The sequence below is a fragment of the Opisthocomus hoazin genome, chromosome 2 (genome assembly GCF_030867145.1).
Source record: "Opisthocomus hoazin isolate bOpiHoa1 chromosome 2, bOpiHoa1.hap1, whole genome shotgun sequence".
Taxonomy (NCBI): domain Eukaryota; kingdom Metazoa; phylum Chordata; class Aves; order Opisthocomiformes; family Opisthocomidae; genus Opisthocomus; species Opisthocomus hoazin.
This window is the reverse complement of record NC_134415.1, coordinates 45,977,438-45,998,079: the sequence shown is the minus strand read 5'-3', so window position 1 is coordinate 45,998,079 and position 20,642 is coordinate 45,977,438. Positions and strand designations below refer to the sequence as shown.

Genomic DNA, 20,642 nt, shown 5'->3' with positions numbered 1-20,642 from the left:
TTAATTTTCAGTCTTAGAGGGCACAAAATAAAGTATGCTTTTGGTCTGTGAACCCAGGTGAGCTATTCATGGATATGCTGCTCTACTTGACTGTAACTTAGTGCTACCAGCAGCACTCACCCCATCCTCCCCCTTACACAACAGAGTGACAACACAGAACTTGGGTTAGAAAGACTAAAGCTTTATTTTAATTAAAATAAAACCACATGACAGAAGAACAATCAAACACATTACCTCAGAGCAACCGTGTAGGATTAAACATCAGCTTGAGGAGAACACTGTAACCCAAATAGGGCAGGTAAGGTCTCTCCTCTACAGGTCACAGATCAGGACATCTTTTGTTACATGATGTGCTCAGATATAGATTTTCTAGGGAGCAGAAGTGAGGACTAAGAAGTTTATCATTCCCTCTCCATGAATTTGTTCTATGGTATCCTGGCAGGCACTTCGACCCTCATGACATTTTAGCGCTGGGCACCCCATGCCTTCATTTCCTCCAACTAGAGGAATTGTTCCTGCTGTGTTTATGCCACTCATCTGCTTGGTCATCAATGTATGTCATGATCACAATGTTATGTCTGATATGATAAGGGCCTGAGATGAGGAAACATAATCTCTTGGCTGACTTACAGTATGAGTTATTCAAGAGAATGTGCAACCACGTGACTGTTCATTGCAGAGTAGAGCAGAAAGTCTGAGGAATATTTGCGTCAGCTACAATACACAGGTACCCCCTTTTAGACTGAAGCTGTGTGCGCACCCTGTAGTTTATGGGCCTTTTTTATTTAAGAAAGCAGAAAGCAGCAGATGCTGGCCATATGGCCAGCAAGCCATGGGCAGCATGATTGCCTGTCATTGTATCTAACTGTCTTCCCTGTGCCTCCTCATGTACTCTCATATACAGAGAAAGGCACTTGAAGTCACATTCATTCCAGAATATATGAGTCCAGAAAAGCCTCCTGCATTAACTACATTTGTATTAAAATTGGATTATACTGTTAAGAAAGCAGATTATGTGTGTAATATGCCCAAGTGTGAAGTGTTATCACTACTCGGCAAAGTCCGCCTCTTTGGAATAAAAGAGCAACAATTTTGCATGACAACAAAACAGGTATAAGCAAAACGGACATTATCAAAGACAGCACTGCTAACACATGTAGTCTGGATGAAACTCCAGCTGACAGAAAAAAAAAGATATATATGTGTATCATATATATATAAAGACTGAGAGATAAAAACTGAACACAGATGACTGATCTCTCTCTCTAAATCCCCCATACCAAGAAAAAAAGGTTTGTTTTTCTTTCATTATTGAAAAAAAAAATAAAGAAAAAGGTACATGATGCACGTGGACTATTGAAGGAGGGAGCTGGCAACATATGAGGAACACAGCACCCTTCCAACTTTTCCATGTAATAACATTGACCTTAGCTTTGGATGCAGCATCTCACCTGCCCTCTGGGCTGAAGGAACAGTGCAAGATAGCAGCCACTGCCAGGGCAGGGAAGAAGAAATCTCCAAGGAATGATGGTGTCCACCAGCGGGGGCTCATTCTGAGCAGACTGCATACCTTGAACACAGGCATGGCCACGGAAGAGGTGGCTACCTCCAAGTGGGAGGAGGAAGCAAAGGGGAGGGAAAAGCCAAACAGAAACAAACAAACAAAAAAATCATGTGACAGCTACAGAGGTTATCCATTAGAAAAATAAAGCAAAGCAAAATTAAAAAAAAAACAAAACAACCTCTTGAACCTTATTTCAGCTTTAGATTGTTTACTCTAGTAAACAGGAACCCTACAAACCCTTTTTCATGGGAGCCATAATTATTCATGTGAGCAGTCAGACTGAAGCAGGGAGAGGTGGCTCAAGTGAGCAAGGATGCTCAAGTGAGCAAGGATGCTCATGTGTAAAAGGGCCGGCAACAACAAACTGTGCTTTCCAAATATCCTACCTTTCGAAATACAAATGATTCTTCATTGTAAACGGGGTTCAGGCCATTATTCATCACCATGCGTGTTCGAAATTCTTTACGTATCGTGTCCGTGGGTAAACCATACATATCCACTTCTACATACGTACCAATTTTTTTGTCTGATAAGAACTGACCAGATATTACCTGCAACATAACAACAGAGCAGTAAGGAAAAGCAGAACAAAGTAAACAGCATTCTGTGAATACTGGAAATACGGGTATTTTTTTATTGACAGCAGTCTGAAAAATGCTTTATACAGAACAGATATATTTAATCATATGAAAATGGTATATTTAGTGCTAAAATTGCACTTCTTGAAAAAAGTTTTTGTGATAAGACCTTAAATATATTGTTAATTTGAAATGATTGTGCTCATTGTCCTATGGTATTAACATTTGTAAGTCAATCAGCCAACGTCTCACAGATGTGTTCACTATATTACTGAAAAACACTGAATGAAACAACCAGATTAGTCACTGCTATTCTGCAGCTTTAAACTCTCTGTTCAGAAGCGCTGTAATTTATTATATGTCTTGACTACAAAGAGATGAAAGGAACCTAATGCCCTTCTTTCACTTAGGTAAAGGTACTAAACTAATTACATGTCAATCTAACTCCATATTATGTGTCTGGGAAGTGTACGATGCTTAATAAGCAAACAAACAAAACTTCCACATCAATCCTCTATATTGTTATGTATATGAAGATTTGTTGCAATTTTACTCCAAGTCAAGATTAATCTAGCCATAGCAGGTGATTACTCCAGGGAAAATTTTTATTCCAACAAGATGATCTACTACTTAAAAATACAGCTGTTTTCGTTACTATGATCAAGGAGGAAAGAAAAAAACAAAAACTGATTTCATAGATTTAAGCTCATTTCGAGTCCTTTTCTTTTCATGATCTAACATTCTTCCAGGGAACTCTCAGGATAACAAATCTGAAAAATTATGTGGCTGAGGGTACCATCACTGGCTTTGGTCCACTCAACTGCTTTATAACAGAATTTATAGAATCATAGAAAGTTTTGGGTCGGAAGGGACCCCTAGAGGTCATCTAGTCCAACCCCCCTGCAGCGAGCAGGGACACCACTAACTAGATCAGGTTGCTCAGAGCCCTGTCCAACCTGGTCTTGAATGTTTCCAGGGATGGGGCCTCCACCACCTCTCTGGGCAACCCGTTCCAGTGTTTCACAACCCTCATTGTAAAGAATTTCTTCCTTATATCTAGCCTGAACCTGCCCTGTTTTAGTTTAAAACCACTACCCCTCATCCTGTCACTGTTGTCTCTACTAAAAAGATTGTCCCCATCTTTCCTATAGGCTCCCTTTAAGTCCTGAAATGCTGCAATCAGGTCTCCCCGCAGCCTTCTCTTCTCCAGGCTGAACAAGCCCAACTCTCTCAGCCTGTCCTCACAGGAGAGGTGCTCCAGCCCTCAGATCATTTTTGTAGCCCTCCTTTGGACCCGCTCCAACAGTTCCATGTCCTTCTTGTGCTGAGGGCTCCAGAGCTGAACGCAGTACTCCAGGTGAGGTCTCACCAGAGCAGAGTAGAGGGGCAGAATCACCCCTCTCGACCTGCTGGTCACGCTTCTCTTGATGCAGCCCAGGACATGGTTGGCCCTCTGGGCTGCCAGCGCACATTGCCGGCTCATGTCCAGCCTTTCGTCTATCAGTACCCCCAAGTCCCTCTCAGCAGGGCTGCTCTCGATCCTTTCATCCCCCAGCCTGTATTGGTAGCGGGGATTACCCCGACCCAGGTGGAGGACCTTGCACTTGGCCTTGTTGAACCTCATGAGGTTCACACAGGCCCACCTCTCCAGCTTGTCCAGGTCCCTCTGGATGGCATCCCGTCCTTCTGGTGTCTCAACCGTACCACTCAGCTTGGTGTCGTCTGCAAACTTGCTGAGGGTACACTCGATGTCGCTGTCCATGTCATTGATGAATATATTGAACAGCACTGGTCCCAGTACGGACCCCTGAGGGACTTCACTCATCACTGGTCTCCATCTGGACATTGAGCCGTTGACCACTACCCTTTGGCTGCGACCATCCAACCAATTCCTTATCCACTGAACGGTCCACCCATCAAATCCATGGCTCTCCAATTTAGAGAGAAGGATGTTGCGGGGGACCGTGTCAAAGGCTTTACAAAAATCCAGATAGATGACATCCATAGGTTTTCCCTATGGAAATTATTTATATGGAATTTTATACTAGTTTTAGTCACACAAGAAGGGTAAGTGGCAAAACACGTGATTTAAGAACCACCTCTAGTGATACTTCGAAACTTATCTTCTCAGCCCCAGATCCCACTCCCTTCTTGGAGCTATCGTACTGTCATTAACTTTAAAGAAAAACAACATTAATAAAAAGTTTTTGTTCCTCTGGAGGTGCAAATGAAACTTAGTTAAACATCTAGAATGTACAATGAACCCTTGGTAGGAGAGAGTTTGACATTTCCATGCTGCACACAGAAAGTGATAACTGAAAGCTTAAATATTTTGTTTAGCTGAATATAGGGTATTTGAGCAGAGAGTGTAGAGTGTCAAGTCACAAAACAGCTTTTACAATTGTCAGCCTCCTTCCAAAAGTGATACCTAACTACACTTTAGAACTACAACAGAAGTTTTATGGACTGTGATACTCATAGGTAACTCCAAAGTAAGGACCTCTGTCACATGAACCATTTTTCTCTACTTGTTTTGAAAAAATCCTGTCCACGTGTGCCCATATTCCTCCTTGCTCTATGGGACAAGTGATGTTTGTATAATTTCATACTGTTCACAGAAACAAACTTCACTCCTTTATCCATTTGTGTGGGCTGATGTAATTCAAAAAGAGCACAAGCGCATTTAAAATTCAGTGATAATGTGTAATAACAAACCATTTCTAATTCTACCATGTTCCACTCAGATAAAGGAAATACAGATGTCTTAGCCAGCAATAAAAAAAAAATGGAAACAATTTGATGAAATCCACACAATCTAAACACATTTGCTATAGATATCCTACTTCTGTTGACATTTAAACGTGATTTTGGATGTGGTAAGATGCCAAAAGTTAGTCTATTGCTGTTTTACCTGTACAGAACATGTTGCAGCAATTACACCATCTACAGGAGTTTCAGAGAAAGGGTCAAACGTTCGATCTGGTCGTCGCATGAAATCTGGTTTAAGTAGATACCTTATTTCAAGAAAAAGAAGAAGAAAATTATTCTTGTGTGAAAATTAAAATTGTATTAAACACAAAATGGATGTTCTAGCTTTAAACAATGAACTCTCCTAGAGCACTGTAAAATACAGACACATCACTCTAGCTGCAAACGTGAGGAAGTAAAAGGAAATATTACAGTTGTCTAGGATACAGATAAATGTTAAACTTCATTTTTAATTACTAGCTACTAAGAGATTAAATCAACCCTGGATTTCAAGATGAAAATAAATGTAATATAATCAAGGACCTTTCAAAATAAATTAACAATACATTTTAAAAATACAGTGACTTATCATATCATAAAAAGTAGATGCTCTCATTTGTTTTAAATCTTTAACAGTTTGGAAAAATACAGAGGGCTTATTCAATTTTGGTTTTTTAAATGAAGCAGTTCCACAAAGTCAAGACTCATGCAATAAATATCAGCTTGAAGCTAATTTTTTCATCTCAGTTGTAAAACCTTGGCGGAAACAGCTGATGTCAGTGCTGACAGATTGTTAATTATAACAACATGAAAGGTACTACCATAATAACACTTACAATACAACCCTGAGGACTATACACTAGACCAACATATGAACGAAGCCGATTATGTGCTTTGATGAATCAAAACCCAAGGATTCTGCCATCAAAATGAAACAGCAGTTGATCACAGAAATGCTGTGCTACATATGACAGGGTTTCTCTTCCACCGCTGGAAGGAAACGTGTAACTGGAGTAATCTTACTAATTCTGCAGCCCTGACAGACAACAGCTGCTAGAAGATTATTTTTTTATCCACCTTTAGTCTCTCTATTGAATCACTGGTACACAGTGTTAGAAAGGCCTCGACAGAATTCAGAAATAATTTAAAAATGCTGGAAAAATCCCAACAGAAAAAATGTCAATGATTTCTCCCATTTTTTTGCATAATGTGGCTTCTGTTTAGGAAAGTGATCCCCTTGGTCTTTGTAAACTCCATGTGCGTTTGCACTTACTCCGCGTGATTTCTCAGCTACATATCTTTTTCTACCAGTATTCCTCATTTTCCGTAAATTATAAATGTGTGTGATTTCATAATATTCTACTAATTTGCAGTAGGTTATGGGCAGAAAGGAACTATCACAAACATCCTTAGCCTCTGCTTTAGGCCTGCTGAAATAAAAAAATGCTGAAGCTAGAGTGACTCAGTCTTATTTCACCAGCATGAAAACTCTTCTATTTTTGTTATTCTCACTGAAATGACCAGACACTGCACCTTCCTCAAACGCTACAGCCTCTATTTGGAGAGTTCAGAACTGAAATGAAGGCATGGAGTGGCAAAGCACTGTGTTGCCCATTCTACAGATGAGGAATTTTACCAAGCTTTATCTACTCAGATTTTCTTTCTGAATAAGACTTGCATTAGTAAAAGAGCTGTTTCTTCCCAGGATGAATTTGCAGATTTGAATGTGTTTCTGGACTGTCATTTTGCTATAATTCATCAAACTTCTTATTTCTCTTGATGTTAATGATCAGCCTATCCTATTAAGGTATAAAACTCAACATTTGAGAAGAATCTATCAACATCACTTGAGCATCCTTTTTCATGCAAAAGTCATCAGCAAGAACTTAGATGAAACACTTTAGTATTCTCTGTGAAATGTACTCTTCAACTAAAGTACACAGATTAAAAAAATATTCCCCATGTATTAAGACTCAACTTGTCCAAGTAAATTTGGCAGTTCTGTGAACTGTGCAATGAATTTCCATTCTGAGGCATATCTTCAAAGAAAGATTGAGAACAGAAGCTGAAGATGTATTTAAATACCTGTGTACAGTATTCATGATCTTCATAATTTACACACAAAGCCTGTTCTATCTCATCTTTACAAACTGGACATCATTAAAAAGCATATTCATCAGAATATCTCCTTGCAGGGGTAATTCTCCCTGAATTCTGCTAAATTCTACTCTTCACCTAGCATTCCATTTTTCTTTTATAACAATAACTTATAGTGACAAAATTTTATTAAAACCACAGTATTCTGAAACACAGTGATAACAGTTTAAATCATATCACTCACCCGCATGATCCATTATATTCAAATTTTCCTTGATTCAACTGCATTGCTAAATCTGTTGAGAGAAAAAAAAAATCACTCTTTCCTTCTAAATAATCCAGATCGTGAAGAGTTCTAAAACTCTTTTTAGAAAAGAATAATCAGTTCAAATGAAAATTAAATTTAATGCATATAAAACACACACATCTAAGAAATAAAAGCAAGCAACAGGAAAACTTCAGATTTCTTCACAGTAGTAACAGCTTTATCAACCAAGCCGAAGTCTATGCTATGCTTAGAAAAGTCTCTCACTGAATTCAAACACATCCAGTAAGCAGAGAAGCATCAGCCTGTGGTCATGTTAAATGCCTGGGATGGGATCTCCACCATCTAACTTTTGCTATCTACAGCATATATTTTTCCATTTCTGCTAGTGATCTGGAATCACTTTGAATAACAGAGGGATACAGACACTTTTAACAGTGCATTTAGTCTCAGTCTAAGGCAGATATATAAAATGTACTAGATGAGACATCCTAGAAGTGCGTATTTCTCTACAATGACCACAGACAACCACATCCAATGAAGCTGTCTGTATCCTGATGTCTTAAAGAAGGCGAGATAAATATCACACTGGTTTTCCACAGCTTAATTGAATAAAATACCACAAAAAAGAAACCACATAGATGATAATAGCATTGCTTAGCATCCGAGTTTTATTCAATGCATTATTATGGCAATTGTTTATAAAGACAGATAGCGAGCACATAATAACCCTTCTCCCCTCCAACCCTCTCCCAAACCTTGTGAAAAATAAAATGTTTTCCTGCAGGTTTCCAATCACACTAGAATACAATATCCTTGTCCAGTGATAACAAAATCTTTTCTGTATGTTCTCCATTACACAAAATACAAGATTCTCATATGCTCCTATCAGTTATTATTCGCTTCACTGGGCATCCTTAACTTGTATTTCCTCAGTTATTCTTCAGCCTGACAGCACAGTTGGATCATCTAAGACTAACAGAGGAAAGTTGCTCACTTCCAATTACACAACTACCACTCTAATTTGGCAATATAAAGGGGTGAGAATAACACGTGGTGTGCAGAAGCACTGTTGGGAGCAGAGTGAAGCCTCCATATCTGCTCCAACCTCCATATCGTATCCAGTGGAGTGCTTTACAAGCAGTATATTCCAGTACAGCTTTCTCTCGCTTCCTTAGCTAGTGAAATCACTGCAAAGCTTTGCAGGACAGAACTTGGGGTATGATGATTTGGAGTGTCTGTCTGCAGTACCAAAGACACCATTCGGGGGGAAAAAAGAGGGTTTTTTTAAAAAAAGCACTATCACAGCTAGAAAAAGAAAATGGAAAAACTGCTGTTATGTATACGATTGAAGGCATTCCTAGATTAATTTGAAAAACAAAACACTGAACCAACAACCCTCTCTACCCCCTCCCCAACAAAACAACTAAACCCCTACTCTGTTAAGTAATAGTCACACCTTCACTGAACAGGAACAATATATCTCCTCTCAGTTCACGCTGTGGAGAGGCATTTACTTTCCCCGGCATCGTTCTGTCAGCTGGGATCTCAGAACCCATTCTCTGATGCTGAACACAATTCTACCACTTCACAATACCTAGTCTAGAAATGCATTTGTCACAGTCATTACTTTTTGCCATCTTAATTTGTACACTCCTTCATCTTCATTTTGGAGACATGCACCCAACTGTGCCAAAGCTGTGTATTGCGAAAACAGAGATTTCCCTGTAATTAATACTTTTTATTAATAAACCTTTATCATTTATGTGAGAAGTTACAGTACTCTATTATTTTTCCATGAAAGGGGACTGAATTTTCCTTCTATGTATGGCTTTTTATTGCTCCTTGTCTTACGCTTCCGTAATTCCACCCCACTGTATTATTTAGCCATATGTCTGTTTCCTCAAAAAATGCCAGAAGCAAATCCATGGCATCTGTTTGCGACTTACTGCCCAAGCCATTCTTTAGGATTGAGGTTCACTGGTTGTTGCTGCCTACCTGGGGTCTGATAGTTCAGTGAGACCATCTGGCAGCCAGCGTTCCAGAAAATTTGAGGCATGTAATTACTGGAATCCACTCGGCCTCCCTTTGGGTATATCCGACTCATTTGTCGTTTATTGTAACTGCATAATTCATCAAGGAAAATGAAATAACAACATCATAGCAACGTACGGTCATATCCTGGTCTCTTCAATGTTTTTTACATTAATCTCACTATTTCTCATCCTGTGAGCTACTTTCCCCTCTCCTTTACAGCATGGAACACTGTAAATCTAGAAAGGTACATTTGTTGTTTAATAATAGCATTAGTAGAGAAGTGGTATGAGGAGGTGAAAGGATACTTCACAAACTCAATGGCATGGGTCTTCAAATACCCTAGTCCAACTGATTCATTGAAAGAGGACATATTATGATGAATATTACGTTCTAGAAAGAAAAGACAAGACATTTTAAAACACTTCTGTAATGACAAATCAAAATTCAAAATCACGCACTATACGTAATAGCAGGATACAGCAAATTCAGGTCTGTTTCCCCATTATCTGTCACTCATAGAATCAAATTATACTAAAGAGAAATTCTTTCGCTTCCTGTGAAATCAACAAAAGTTTCATTTTTTTATTTAGGACAAAATTGTTATTCAGAGCCTTTTCTGTGTTGCTAGATAAGATAAAACAACATGGTAAATGGTCTAGTGTGCAATAAGAAAGCATCAGCTAACTGCTGACCACTCTGACAATCACGCTTACCTTACTTTACAGAAAGTTGCACTAAAAAAGCACTTGAGTTGGAAAGGCCTATAGAATATAATCAACCTCAATGGCTTCGTATTCTCCCAGTAATTTAGTGACTCCGTGTGGATGATCAATGGAATAACATGCTAACTTTACATTCAAGCAGACGGAGATCTAAAAATATACTGATGACGGTCATTAAACTACAGAAGCCTTACACCATTCCTAAGCTCAGGAAACAGAGAGATTAAAAAACTACCTAGAATAAGCAGACAAATACTTTTATTTCATTCAACCTTTTATGTTACCTTCTGCTACATCGAAACCTTGAAATTTTACAGGTTGAGCATAGTTGACCATTGTTGATAAATATGGATGTATATTGGTTGTGGCACCTACATATTTGTAAGATGCCATCCACGCCTGTTCATCTTCAACAGTTACTAAACCCTGAAAACAGATTAAAAAGAATGATCACTAACTGTGTGTGAAAACACTATTGTCGGAATATTCAAACGTGATACTAAATTATACCCAAATCTGCAGAAAGTTAAAGAAAGTGCAAATTAATACAAGAAAAGTGGAAATTTAATGTCACAAATTAAGATTTATTTTCTTACTGATATATGCACCAAACACTCTCAATGTTACAGGATGCATGCAAGAGGACTGATGACAGAAAAGCTCGTCAGCAGTGGGTAAATATTACATGATGTTAGTAGGAAAACTTTGGGATAAAAGACAAATACTAAAACAGACTGCACAATGGTGGGAGATAACGATCTATCTTTGCAAATTCCTAGGAATTGTGATTTAATATAAATTTTCTAATAGCAGCTGTGGTGGGGTAATGTGTACTTGGTACTGAGTGCAACTTTCTCAACATCAAAACACATCAAATGGGTTCAACTGCTAATCTTTCTAATAAAAGCAGACCAAAATATAGGGATTACAACATTCATTAGACAAACAGCTGTCACAAGAGACACAGTGTCAAGCTCATATTCCTAGCCACTTAAAATGATAAAAATCTGAATCCATCATCACATAAAGATGCACTATATTTATAACAGAACTTCAAAAGTTTTCTACAAGTATCTCATCTGCTAGAAACACAGAATAGGAAGCACTTCTTACGTGGATCTACCTGTCCAACTTTTTCCTTTCCCTAAACCAGTCTGAAACATACTCTTTCCACTGAAAGAAAGAAAAGAAAAAGAAAGTTCTCTGCCAATCTAAGCAAACTCTGCAAGGCTTACTGTTCATGGCAATTTTCCCACAGTTTTGCTTTTCTCCTACCTGTGAACCAGTCACCAAAAAAACTAACCTACCGTAGGCTGACAGTGAACTTCCGCAAGGAAGTCCTAAGTATATTAAAAAATTCTTACAGTACAGCTTTTTATTTTCTGAATACAACCCATGTTTGCCAGAAAGTTCTCCTCCATTGCTACATCAGGAAATAGTGAATAACAGCAAGCACTGCAAAGCCCTTTTTTGGGCAGTAAGTCTCAGCACGTGTAGCAGCATTAAAGCATGGAAGAAGAATGCAGTTCACAGTACCTACACTCCTGCAACTCATTTAGTCAGGAGATGGGAGAGGAAAGGAAGTGCGAAACTACTTGCCTGTATTACAGGCACGTACCTCTACCTGACATATAGTGCAGACACAGTTCAAAAAATGAATTCCTTGTGAAGTGAAACAATTAATGCCTTGATAGGACACGACAATCATAGTCACAAGGAACGTCCTTTTCTCACTGCACAGAATAGCTGAGTTATCACAATTAGTCCGGGTGCACGTGGTTTTATGTGCATTTTAGACTGAATTAAACTTCCAGTGGCCCATGAAATCAAACTGTATCGTATTTTAATGCTGATCACCAGGGCTCAACCCAACTGCTTTTCAGGAATACACATATTGAGGGTTCATAGATCTATTACCCAAGTATATCATATGGTACATCCCGTTATCAGTAGAATACAGGCATCTTTTTGTTACTAGGTCAATACTTGTTCATAGAGTTTAGAACAAATTAAGGCCAAATTTCTTCAAAGAAACTAGTCCTTTTCAGTGTCTTCATTTTCGGAAGGCCAGTAATTCAGGAAGAACTGACCACCCATCTTCTGAAAACCAGGCTCCTTCAATGTGCCTCTTGCTGACTGCTCAGAATTGCTAATCATATTTTACTATTTTGATCCATAAAAGTCTAAGTTATAAATCACAGTGAAAAGGAAGTCAAAGCAGGATTATGCAAGCCTTAGTGCCAAGGCAACAGTACCCTGCAGACTACAGCAGTATGACTTCATTACTGACACACTAGCTCTAAGACAATGTTCTAAGACAATCTATGGGTCATTGTTTTTATCTTATTTACTTGCAGACCCATAATTTTTAGAGTAAATGGGCTATAGTCTTTGCAGTGTTCACAATTTTAAAACCATGAAAGAGAAAGGAGTAAGGATGGAATGTTTCTTAAAGTCTATGGAAACAAAGGAATGGTGACAACAGAACATGACCCTTTTAGGGGCTAGAGAAAACAATTGGGGAAAGTTGATCTCTCTAGGTTATTTACACCTCCCTACCCCTCAAGAAAAGAAGTAGAACCCACGCAGAAAACAACACAGACTGAAACAAAGTGTGGTTAGGAACAAGTGCAGCTTTAATGAGAGAAGAGAAGGAAGGAGAAGAGTGGAAGGAGGTGGGAAGAGTCTTACAGAAGGGATTCCTGTGAGAAGATAAATGGAGAAGTCCCAAGGGAAAGCAAAAGGAGGAAAAAGAGAGAGGAAAACAAAGTGCAGTCAGGGTAAGGGAAGAGGAAAAAATAAAGAAGCAGGGATGACACATCTCAACACCATTCAAAGAACTGCTGTTTCTCAGCGCATGAGATTTGAGATTGAGATCAGACACTTCTAAGCAGGCAAAAGTCATGCACTCCCGTCTGTCCCCAAATTTTCTGATAGCCCTAAGCCCAGTATAAAAAGTACAGCAGAAGAAACTCTAGAGAAGAAAAGAAGATAGAGTCACTTTCAAAAATACCCTGTAGGTGCAGTAAAACTGTGCATAAAATTGTTAAACCACTAAAAGCACATGGTAAGTAATATGTATGTTATTTATAAAGCAATAAAACAAACTACATAACATCCTATGTGTCACCTTTTTATTGTTTTCTTGCTCAGAATCTTCAACAGCCTAAGGGAAAAAAATATATATACATTACCCAAAGAAAAAGCAATATGAAATACTCATAGTAAGGAAAAAAAATCCTCAAAAAGTTAATGCATTTAGCAAAAAGTATACCCTCTTCCACCTTCCTGTATGGCTCATCTGTCCCATACATTTGCAAAAATTTGCAGTTTCTTCCACATCTGTATACAAAAGATGTGAAATTTAAACAGCTGGCTAGCAATGGGAATAGGAGGTAGGATGCCAGACAGTTAAGGCCAAACCAGCACTATCACTAGATGCCAGGGACAGGAAGTTTCAGAGAAGAACGAAAGAATGACACACCCAGCAAACAAGAAAGATCACCTAATCTGGCTATGCAAACTACCCAGGCTCTGCAAACTTAAGGCATAAGACTGCTGTAAACTGTGCTTTAAATGTCCACATTTGGAAAAGACATATCTCAAGATGTTTTCTGCAATGGGACAGTCTGCTGTCTGTCTTCAATTACAAGCTGCCGCTACCAAGAATCTTAAGACAGATAAATGTTGACTTGGCACTGAATGTACGTTCCTAAAGAATAAGGATCAAGTCACTGAAAAGCAAAGAAACAGCGAAGTTACCTAAAGGCATGTGCTGAGGAGTGACTAATCTGAAAAAAACCCCAACAACCCCCAAAACACTCAGGTAGTTAAGCACCATCTAACTTCATAAGTGAAATCAGCCCTAGAGCAAAGTTAAACAATACTTCAGGGGGAGGATTCATGAAAGTCCTGAAGAAGCAAAGATGTTGACTTGAAGAGATACCAAAAAGGCAGGTCTGATGTCTCAGTGATACTGCTAGAGACGTGCTGCCATGGGCAATCTGTGCTATGAAAGATTTTCCATTCTTATACATCTAGCTGGAGTAAGATCCAAAGGTAGCCAGGCAGAAGAGAAGTAGTGGCCAAAATACTTCAGTGACAGAGAGGAACATGATCTGATAAGGTACCTTAGCACTTGCATGTGGTTTTTTTTTCGGTAGCAAGCAGCAATAACGCCGTCAGTGACAGAGCAGGCTTAATTTTGAATTCCAATATTCTGTATCCAATTACCATGAAGTAATATTCAAGTTACTGAGTACAGACTGATAAACTGTACTAAATCATATATGAGTGGAATAAAAGGGGACTCTTTAACCTGTCTGCCTGCTAGGTCTCTGGTATAGCCCCACTGTCATAACACCCCACTGGGGAATGATCATCCTATTTTGCCTTCATTGCTGTAGGTGGAAAGGAGAATCTACCCTAAGAATTAACAATAAGAAATGACCCAGGGAATCCCTGGAACAAAGACACAGGATGCATCCTTGCAAAATACCACTGTTGAGTAAGAGCTGATATTCCATCTCATATTAAGGCTCTGCAACTGAGATGCAAAGTAAGATATCAGATGCAAGAGCAGGAAACTGCTTGCTGCCTTTAATTAGCATTTTTAATCAAATTCTCCGCTTGTATACTGTTCCTCTATACATGGATTCTGTTTCCTCAATGACTATTGCACCTGAAAAAGCAGAATATTTTCAGCTACAAAATGTTGTCTTCTCATGAACCTAAAGGTTAGGAATCTGGTGAAGATCTCAGGTTCAACTCTTCTGACAACATGTGCTGTGATGCTTCCACAAGAGCGTCTTTTACACCCACCTCCATGGAAAGCTTGCAAAGAAAAATATATAAGAAGTAATCCCACCTTTTTGACACTGATGGCAACAGCTTCTTTTTGACTGTAATCATCTACAGTAAGGTCACTTCCAAATTTGTATTCAGGATGAGCTTCTTCTTCCTGGTCAGCTGCAGAGAAAACAAAAAGGATCAGTGCAAAAAACATAGCAACTGCTGGTTTTGTGTAAGACATGAAACAAATGACAGTTGAATACACAAGTTTGGTTTTGGAATTTTTTAAAACAGAAATAAAACCCAGGGTATTAGATTTCCAAGCATTAGTAATAAATTACAGCTAAGGCCTGAGATTCTTACAGCTTTGACATGGTTAGTAGAAGAAATTTTATTTACTGTATTTTTGAAGGAATCAGTAATTTCCTTAGTGAAAATGTAAAAAGAACCCGATAGGTTTGGGGAAATAACAAGAAATGAAGACCAAATTCTTCAAATAAAGATGTAAAAAGTTGCTCGTGTCCAAGCTTCTTGTGCATTGTTAGAGTGTCCTTATGTGCCCCTACTATAGGGAATCATTTTCCTTTGCTTTTAAAGCAATTTTCTGTTAGACCCTGGTGTATTCAAAAAAGCTGAAGAGGCCTCTTACAAACACAGAACTATTAATCACATTACTCATATGGATTTAAACAATAACTTTAGAAAATACTTATTTGAGCCTCTTGATGGTCTAGCACATAATTAATAACACGGCACAAGAAGAACACTATTAGAAATATGCATTCCAATGGAAATCAGCCTGCAAAACAACAGAATTTCTCCTCTGTACTATTTGATCACCTGAAGAAAGATACTGAGAGACCTCTCCAAAAAAATTGTTGTACTTCAGTCTTTTTTAGCATTGCAAGGACAGATACCAAGATTTGGTTCACAAAGAATATCTTTCACAAGGACCTCTACTGACTGCTACTAAAAGAAAAAAAAATAAAAATCAAGGAGACAACCCACGACCCACGGGGTAGGCTAAAGCTGGGACGTTTGGTATGGCAGGGGTGACAGGCCAGTACCTTGGTACAGACATGTGCAGGCAATGCTTAATTTAACTCTTCTGAAGGTGGACATTTAAAGTAAGACAAGGTGAATCACACCCTAGATATGTCTATTTTCCTCTGTGGGCCATAAACACATTCCACATAGCTGGCTCAGATCTAGAGGTTTACAGTGAAGTTATCTGAAGTCTGGCAAGAAAAATCCTATCCCCAATTTTATCGTTATAAAGTATAATGCAATAATCCAATCTGATGTTGGCACAAATATTAAAAATAGTGACAAAATCTGTTTTCAAAGGAATGATCACAGCTTGCCAGTCTCTCACACATACACACAGTGAAAATCTGACTTGGTTGCTGCTCCAATATGACTTCTGAACAGTACATGGGAGCTAAAAACTACCACTAGTATCACCAAGGGAGCTCACGTTCCTACTACAGCCTGCCACTGAGCCAGGAGCAGCTGTGGTATGTATCTGAGACGAGACGGTAAAGCTGGAAGTCTGTACAAGCAGTCCTGCACTGACCCCAGACTTACTGCTGCTGCTACAGACTGTGGGTATGGGGGTAACACACATACTAAATGCTCATGCCAGCCTACTGATTTACCACAGGCAATGTTTGAGGGCCCTTCTCTATGAAATCCTCACCACTTTCTATTTCTTCTTCATTATCATCCTCTAGGATATTTACAGGAGCAGCAGTTTCCCCAGCCTCCATCATCTTTTTCAGAGCATCAAGCTGTTCTGTTAATAAGAAAAATAAAAATAAATTAGTTATGGCATGAACAGTTTGTAGCACAAAGAAATATGTACAAACAATCATAAATTATTCTCTGATCCCTGGAGATTTTATTTAAAGGGGTTCTCTAAGATTAAGTTTTCAGTTAGCAATAAAATTTTACAGAGTAAGAGCATCATTAGACATATACTGTTAGATTTGAAAAGTGGGCTGTATCCAAAATCTCACCAGAGTTAAGAAAAATAATTCCATAGAATTCAAAGAGTAAACAGACAGCTATCTCTTTGGTGCTTGATCTATGCACATGGAGGTAAAGTGCTTGGATTATGCGTTCCCATGTGCATTTCAGTTGGACAGTATGGCCACAATCATGTATGACTGAAGTCAGTGGAAGTTCTCATTGAATGGAGAAGGACCAGGGTTTACCACTATAGCCATACTGGAAACTAATATAGCAACATTATTATTACTGAAAGAAGATAAGTATCAGAACTGGCAACAACAGCAAGAGCAGCAATTTAAAATTCCATTTCATTTTATGCTTATCCTGGAGAAGAACAGCAATACAAACATACCAGTGCAGGCAGAATTTACAAGAGATTCTATCTGCGTTTCATTTTAGCTCAACCAGCAATCTGATAAAAGTCGCAGGATTACATTTCTAGGTCTATCTATGCCTATGCTACATGCTGATATCAAGGCCTAAACTCTGGCACTCATATGAAACACAAGGGTAAACACAGTGTCATTTACTTATAATTCATTTTCTTCCAACACTAAAGTGCAAGCAATTTGGAAACTTTAGTAACAAAGTCTATTCGTATCTATCTGGACTTCTGGTTAATTTGATACTTGACAAGCATTACTTACTTTTTTCTACTTCAGGTTTCAGTCTTTTATTCTTTATGAGAATCTTTCTTCTGAGGTCATTAGGAGAGGGTAAGGCTTTACCTGGATCAAGCTGTAAAATAATTTAAAGAAAAGGCTTCATAACAACTATTTGGCCTCTTTTTATCCCTATTTAGGATTTTAACTTTAGGATAGCAACGGTAGGGGCAGTGAACAAGCAATGCCACTTTCAGCACAACCCTGGGAGGTAGTGGGACTGCAGTTATATTGTCTCCTCTGCTTCTTCCCTATCTCAGGGAAAAGCTGTGCTCAGGTAAATGTTGCTGGCTGAAGCCAGCACATTGGTCTCCAGCCTATCCCATCCTCAGCTGTGCTGGTCAGAATGCCTCCTCCTCTCTCCTGCCTAGCAGTGGCCATGGATGTGACCTGCAACTCTTCACCAGAGGACTTCCTACTTTCCCTCTCTCCCTTTGGTTCACACACAGGCCAAGTCACAGTTTAGCCCATTACCATTTGATCTCTAAATACATCAGCTTTTATGATCCCTTCAAGCTGTAATAATGCAAGTGAGGCAGCGCACACATCCTTACAGAGTAGAAATGGGCTGGCACTGGTGAACAGAAAACTAACCCAGTCCTTAGTTAGGTAATGAGGACTGTTTTCCACCAGTAGGACTACACGGTCGCATGATCAGTATTTGTGAAAGGCAAATGGCAAGTTTCACATACACAAGTAAGTGCTACTAAAAGGTTTGTTCCAATTTGGGAAAGGAGAGAAAATATTACAGAGAAAACAGAAAAAGTGCAAAATCCTCTTATATAAGCTCATCACATTACTGAGGCCAAGAAACAGAGATCTGGGTATGGTAATTAGCATCCTCTCCACCTCAGGCTGGCTAAGAATAGTATGCAGGGAGTTGCTGGTATAATGGACCGTGGTTTCCAGTGAACCATAAGTGATACAGGAGCAGAAGACATTTCCAGGACTAGTAAAAAGTCTTAGAAGAAATATTCAGACATTTTTATCCTTAAATCCAACTCTGAGCTACACAGAAGCAGCATTCTAGACGAAGAAACAGAAGAACAAAGCACCACAACTTAAAACCAGATAAAAGCAGCAGAGGTGACCAACAACCACCCAACAACAACAAAAAAAGAATTCAACACCACCTCACAGGAATGGGAGCAAACCTCCTTGCAGGAGGGTAATGATTATCCACAACCACCAGGCTAGCTCAGTCACAGGAGTTTCAGGATGTTGTGTGAAGAAAACACAATTGTTCCTGAGAGTGCTTGGGTTTTAAATCCACTAGGTGTCAGTGCCACAAAGCTCATTTATTCCCAGGCTTCCAGGATGCCAGTCTGAACTCCCAAGCACAGGGCATAGCTGGATGCCCACTTGGACAAACGTTTGCTTTAACTTAAAACCAAATCTGCTTCAGCCAGTGCCATGCCTCTCAAGCTGCCCTCCTCAGTCAGTCAAAGTATCAGAAACCAAGCACTCATAAAACACACTTTTCAAGCTCCTCCTGCCATCTCTGCAACATTTGCTTTGTGAGCAGCTGGGGACTGAATTCACCCATGAGGAGGAATGGACACAAAATGCAGAAAGCTCAGTAGTGCTACAGAGTATAGGCAGCTGAGTCTAAACACCGGGCCCTGAGGCAGCAGCATGGCAGCCTTTGGCCAGCTCTATTTTAGGCTTCCCTGAGAGCTGCTGGAAGCTGTCATTTGTGAGGAATGTCGCAAGGTGCTACATACACTACAGGGGAACACTATAGATTTAGTTCTCTGGGATGCACTTTTCAGGGCAATAACCTGATATTCACTGAGCCTTGTGTGTTGCTGTCCCTGCAACATGCAAGGAAAGCCAAGAAAAGCACAGCTCTAGCGATAATGCCAGGAGGTCCCTTTGTAGGGGTCACGTGGACAGCAGCTGAAAGGTAAGGCTGAGTCCTCTTTGCTGTGGTCCCCCACAGCACTAAAGAACATCTGCAGGTTTTGGGTGGCTGCTGGCAGACAGCAAACACATTGCTCAGCATAGTAAGGAAGGCCTGGAGGAGTAGCTGCAAGCACTGGGTAACAAGCTATTAAAGTCTCAAATACTGTGTTTGTGAAGGAGTGGCTGTTATTATCTCTCCTGCAATGCAGGAGAGCGAAGTGCATGCAGATTACAGTGCACTTGATAGTCCAAATGAGACTGCAGGGAACAATTCGTGCTTAATTTAATTCTTAATGCAGTAGTGGGGGCCACCTAGACTGCAGGACCTGATCCGGAGCACGATGCATGCGAAGTGCAGCTGAAAGAAGAGGTTTCCTCAGCTGAGATCATGCAATTCATAATTAATTGGTTATTAATTAATAATTAATTGGCAATTTCATAGTTATGTATGACCTGCAAATACAATATATATGGTGTATTTTATGTAGGTGCTGATATTATGTCATACATCAAGGGGATGGATTTCCCCAGGCTGCTTGCCAGAGCCCTGTACAGAAGAGATTAAACAAATCAGATAAGGACAAGCTTGTACCAAAAAGCGAAGACAACCAAAATCACTAGTCATTTTTGAGAGTACAGGACTGGCAGTGAACAGCACTATAGGTGATATGATCCCAGTTTATCATCTCTATTAAATACAGCGACCATATATAAAAAAAAAAAAAAAAAAGACTGGTAGAATATAACATACTGGATGTGTTTCTAGAGGCTGCTTCAACAGGAGATCTCCAAAAAGATCTTCACAGTATTTTGACATCTTGTACTGTTGATATTTGCTGTAAAAGACGATGTTAATTTTTAAATATAAAAAAAGAAATCACTACTCAGCAAAACAGAATACTACTGAGTAATACAGACACCCCAAATCAAATTACATACTGCCCACTTTTTCTCAACTGAGAAGTATTACTATACTGTAATTAAACTGTCCTTAACAGTCTATTATCTGACATAAATGAATTTAATAAGACCAAAAAGTAGATTACCTGAATCTCACACAACTAATGGAATATCCAAACATATTTCACAGATATACCACAGTTAAAAATATTACCATTAAGCTAACGATTGACTAGTATATTAAAGTACAGTGTCTTCCAAGTGGCATTCCATACACCTGCATATCCCCACACAATTTTCAAGTACACTTAAATCATAGTATTTGAGTTGTATCATCTCTCTCATATATCGCACAATAAA

General features: G+C 39.1%; 1 protein-coding gene across 9 annotated transcripts in view; it reads right to left on the bottom strand.

The window, feature by feature from the left end:
* Positions 1-20,642, bottom strand: part of PLCB4 (phospholipase C beta 4) — a 223,348-nt gene that overhangs the window by 40,868 nt on the left and 161,838 nt on the right. For 4 of the 9 annotated variants that reach the window (XM_075413471.1, XM_075413477.1, XM_075413473.1 and 1 more), the window contains 11 exons: positions 20,134-20,218; positions 17,463-17,553; positions 16,502-16,597; positions 14,879-14,979; positions 13,142-13,177; positions 10,284-10,437; positions 9,595-9,679; positions 9,251-9,375; positions 7,232-7,283; positions 5,054-5,156; positions 1,951-2,115 (listed from right to left, as the gene is read on the bottom strand). In XM_075413471.1, coding sequence (XP_075269586.1) covers positions 1,951-2,115; positions 5,054-5,156; positions 7,232-7,283; positions 9,251-9,375; positions 9,595-9,679; positions 10,284-10,437; positions 13,142-13,177; positions 14,879-14,979; positions 16,502-16,597; positions 17,463-17,553; positions 20,134-20,218 — 1,093 coding nt within the window. The remainder of the gene's footprint in view (positions 1-1,950; positions 2,116-5,053; positions 5,157-7,231; positions 7,284-9,250; positions 9,376-9,594; positions 9,680-10,283; positions 10,438-13,141; positions 13,178-14,878; positions 14,980-16,501; positions 16,598-17,462; positions 17,554-20,133; positions 20,219-20,642) is intronic. The other 5 variants (XM_075413474.1, XM_075413478.1, XM_075413476.1 and 2 more) reach the window with 3 other exon arrangements.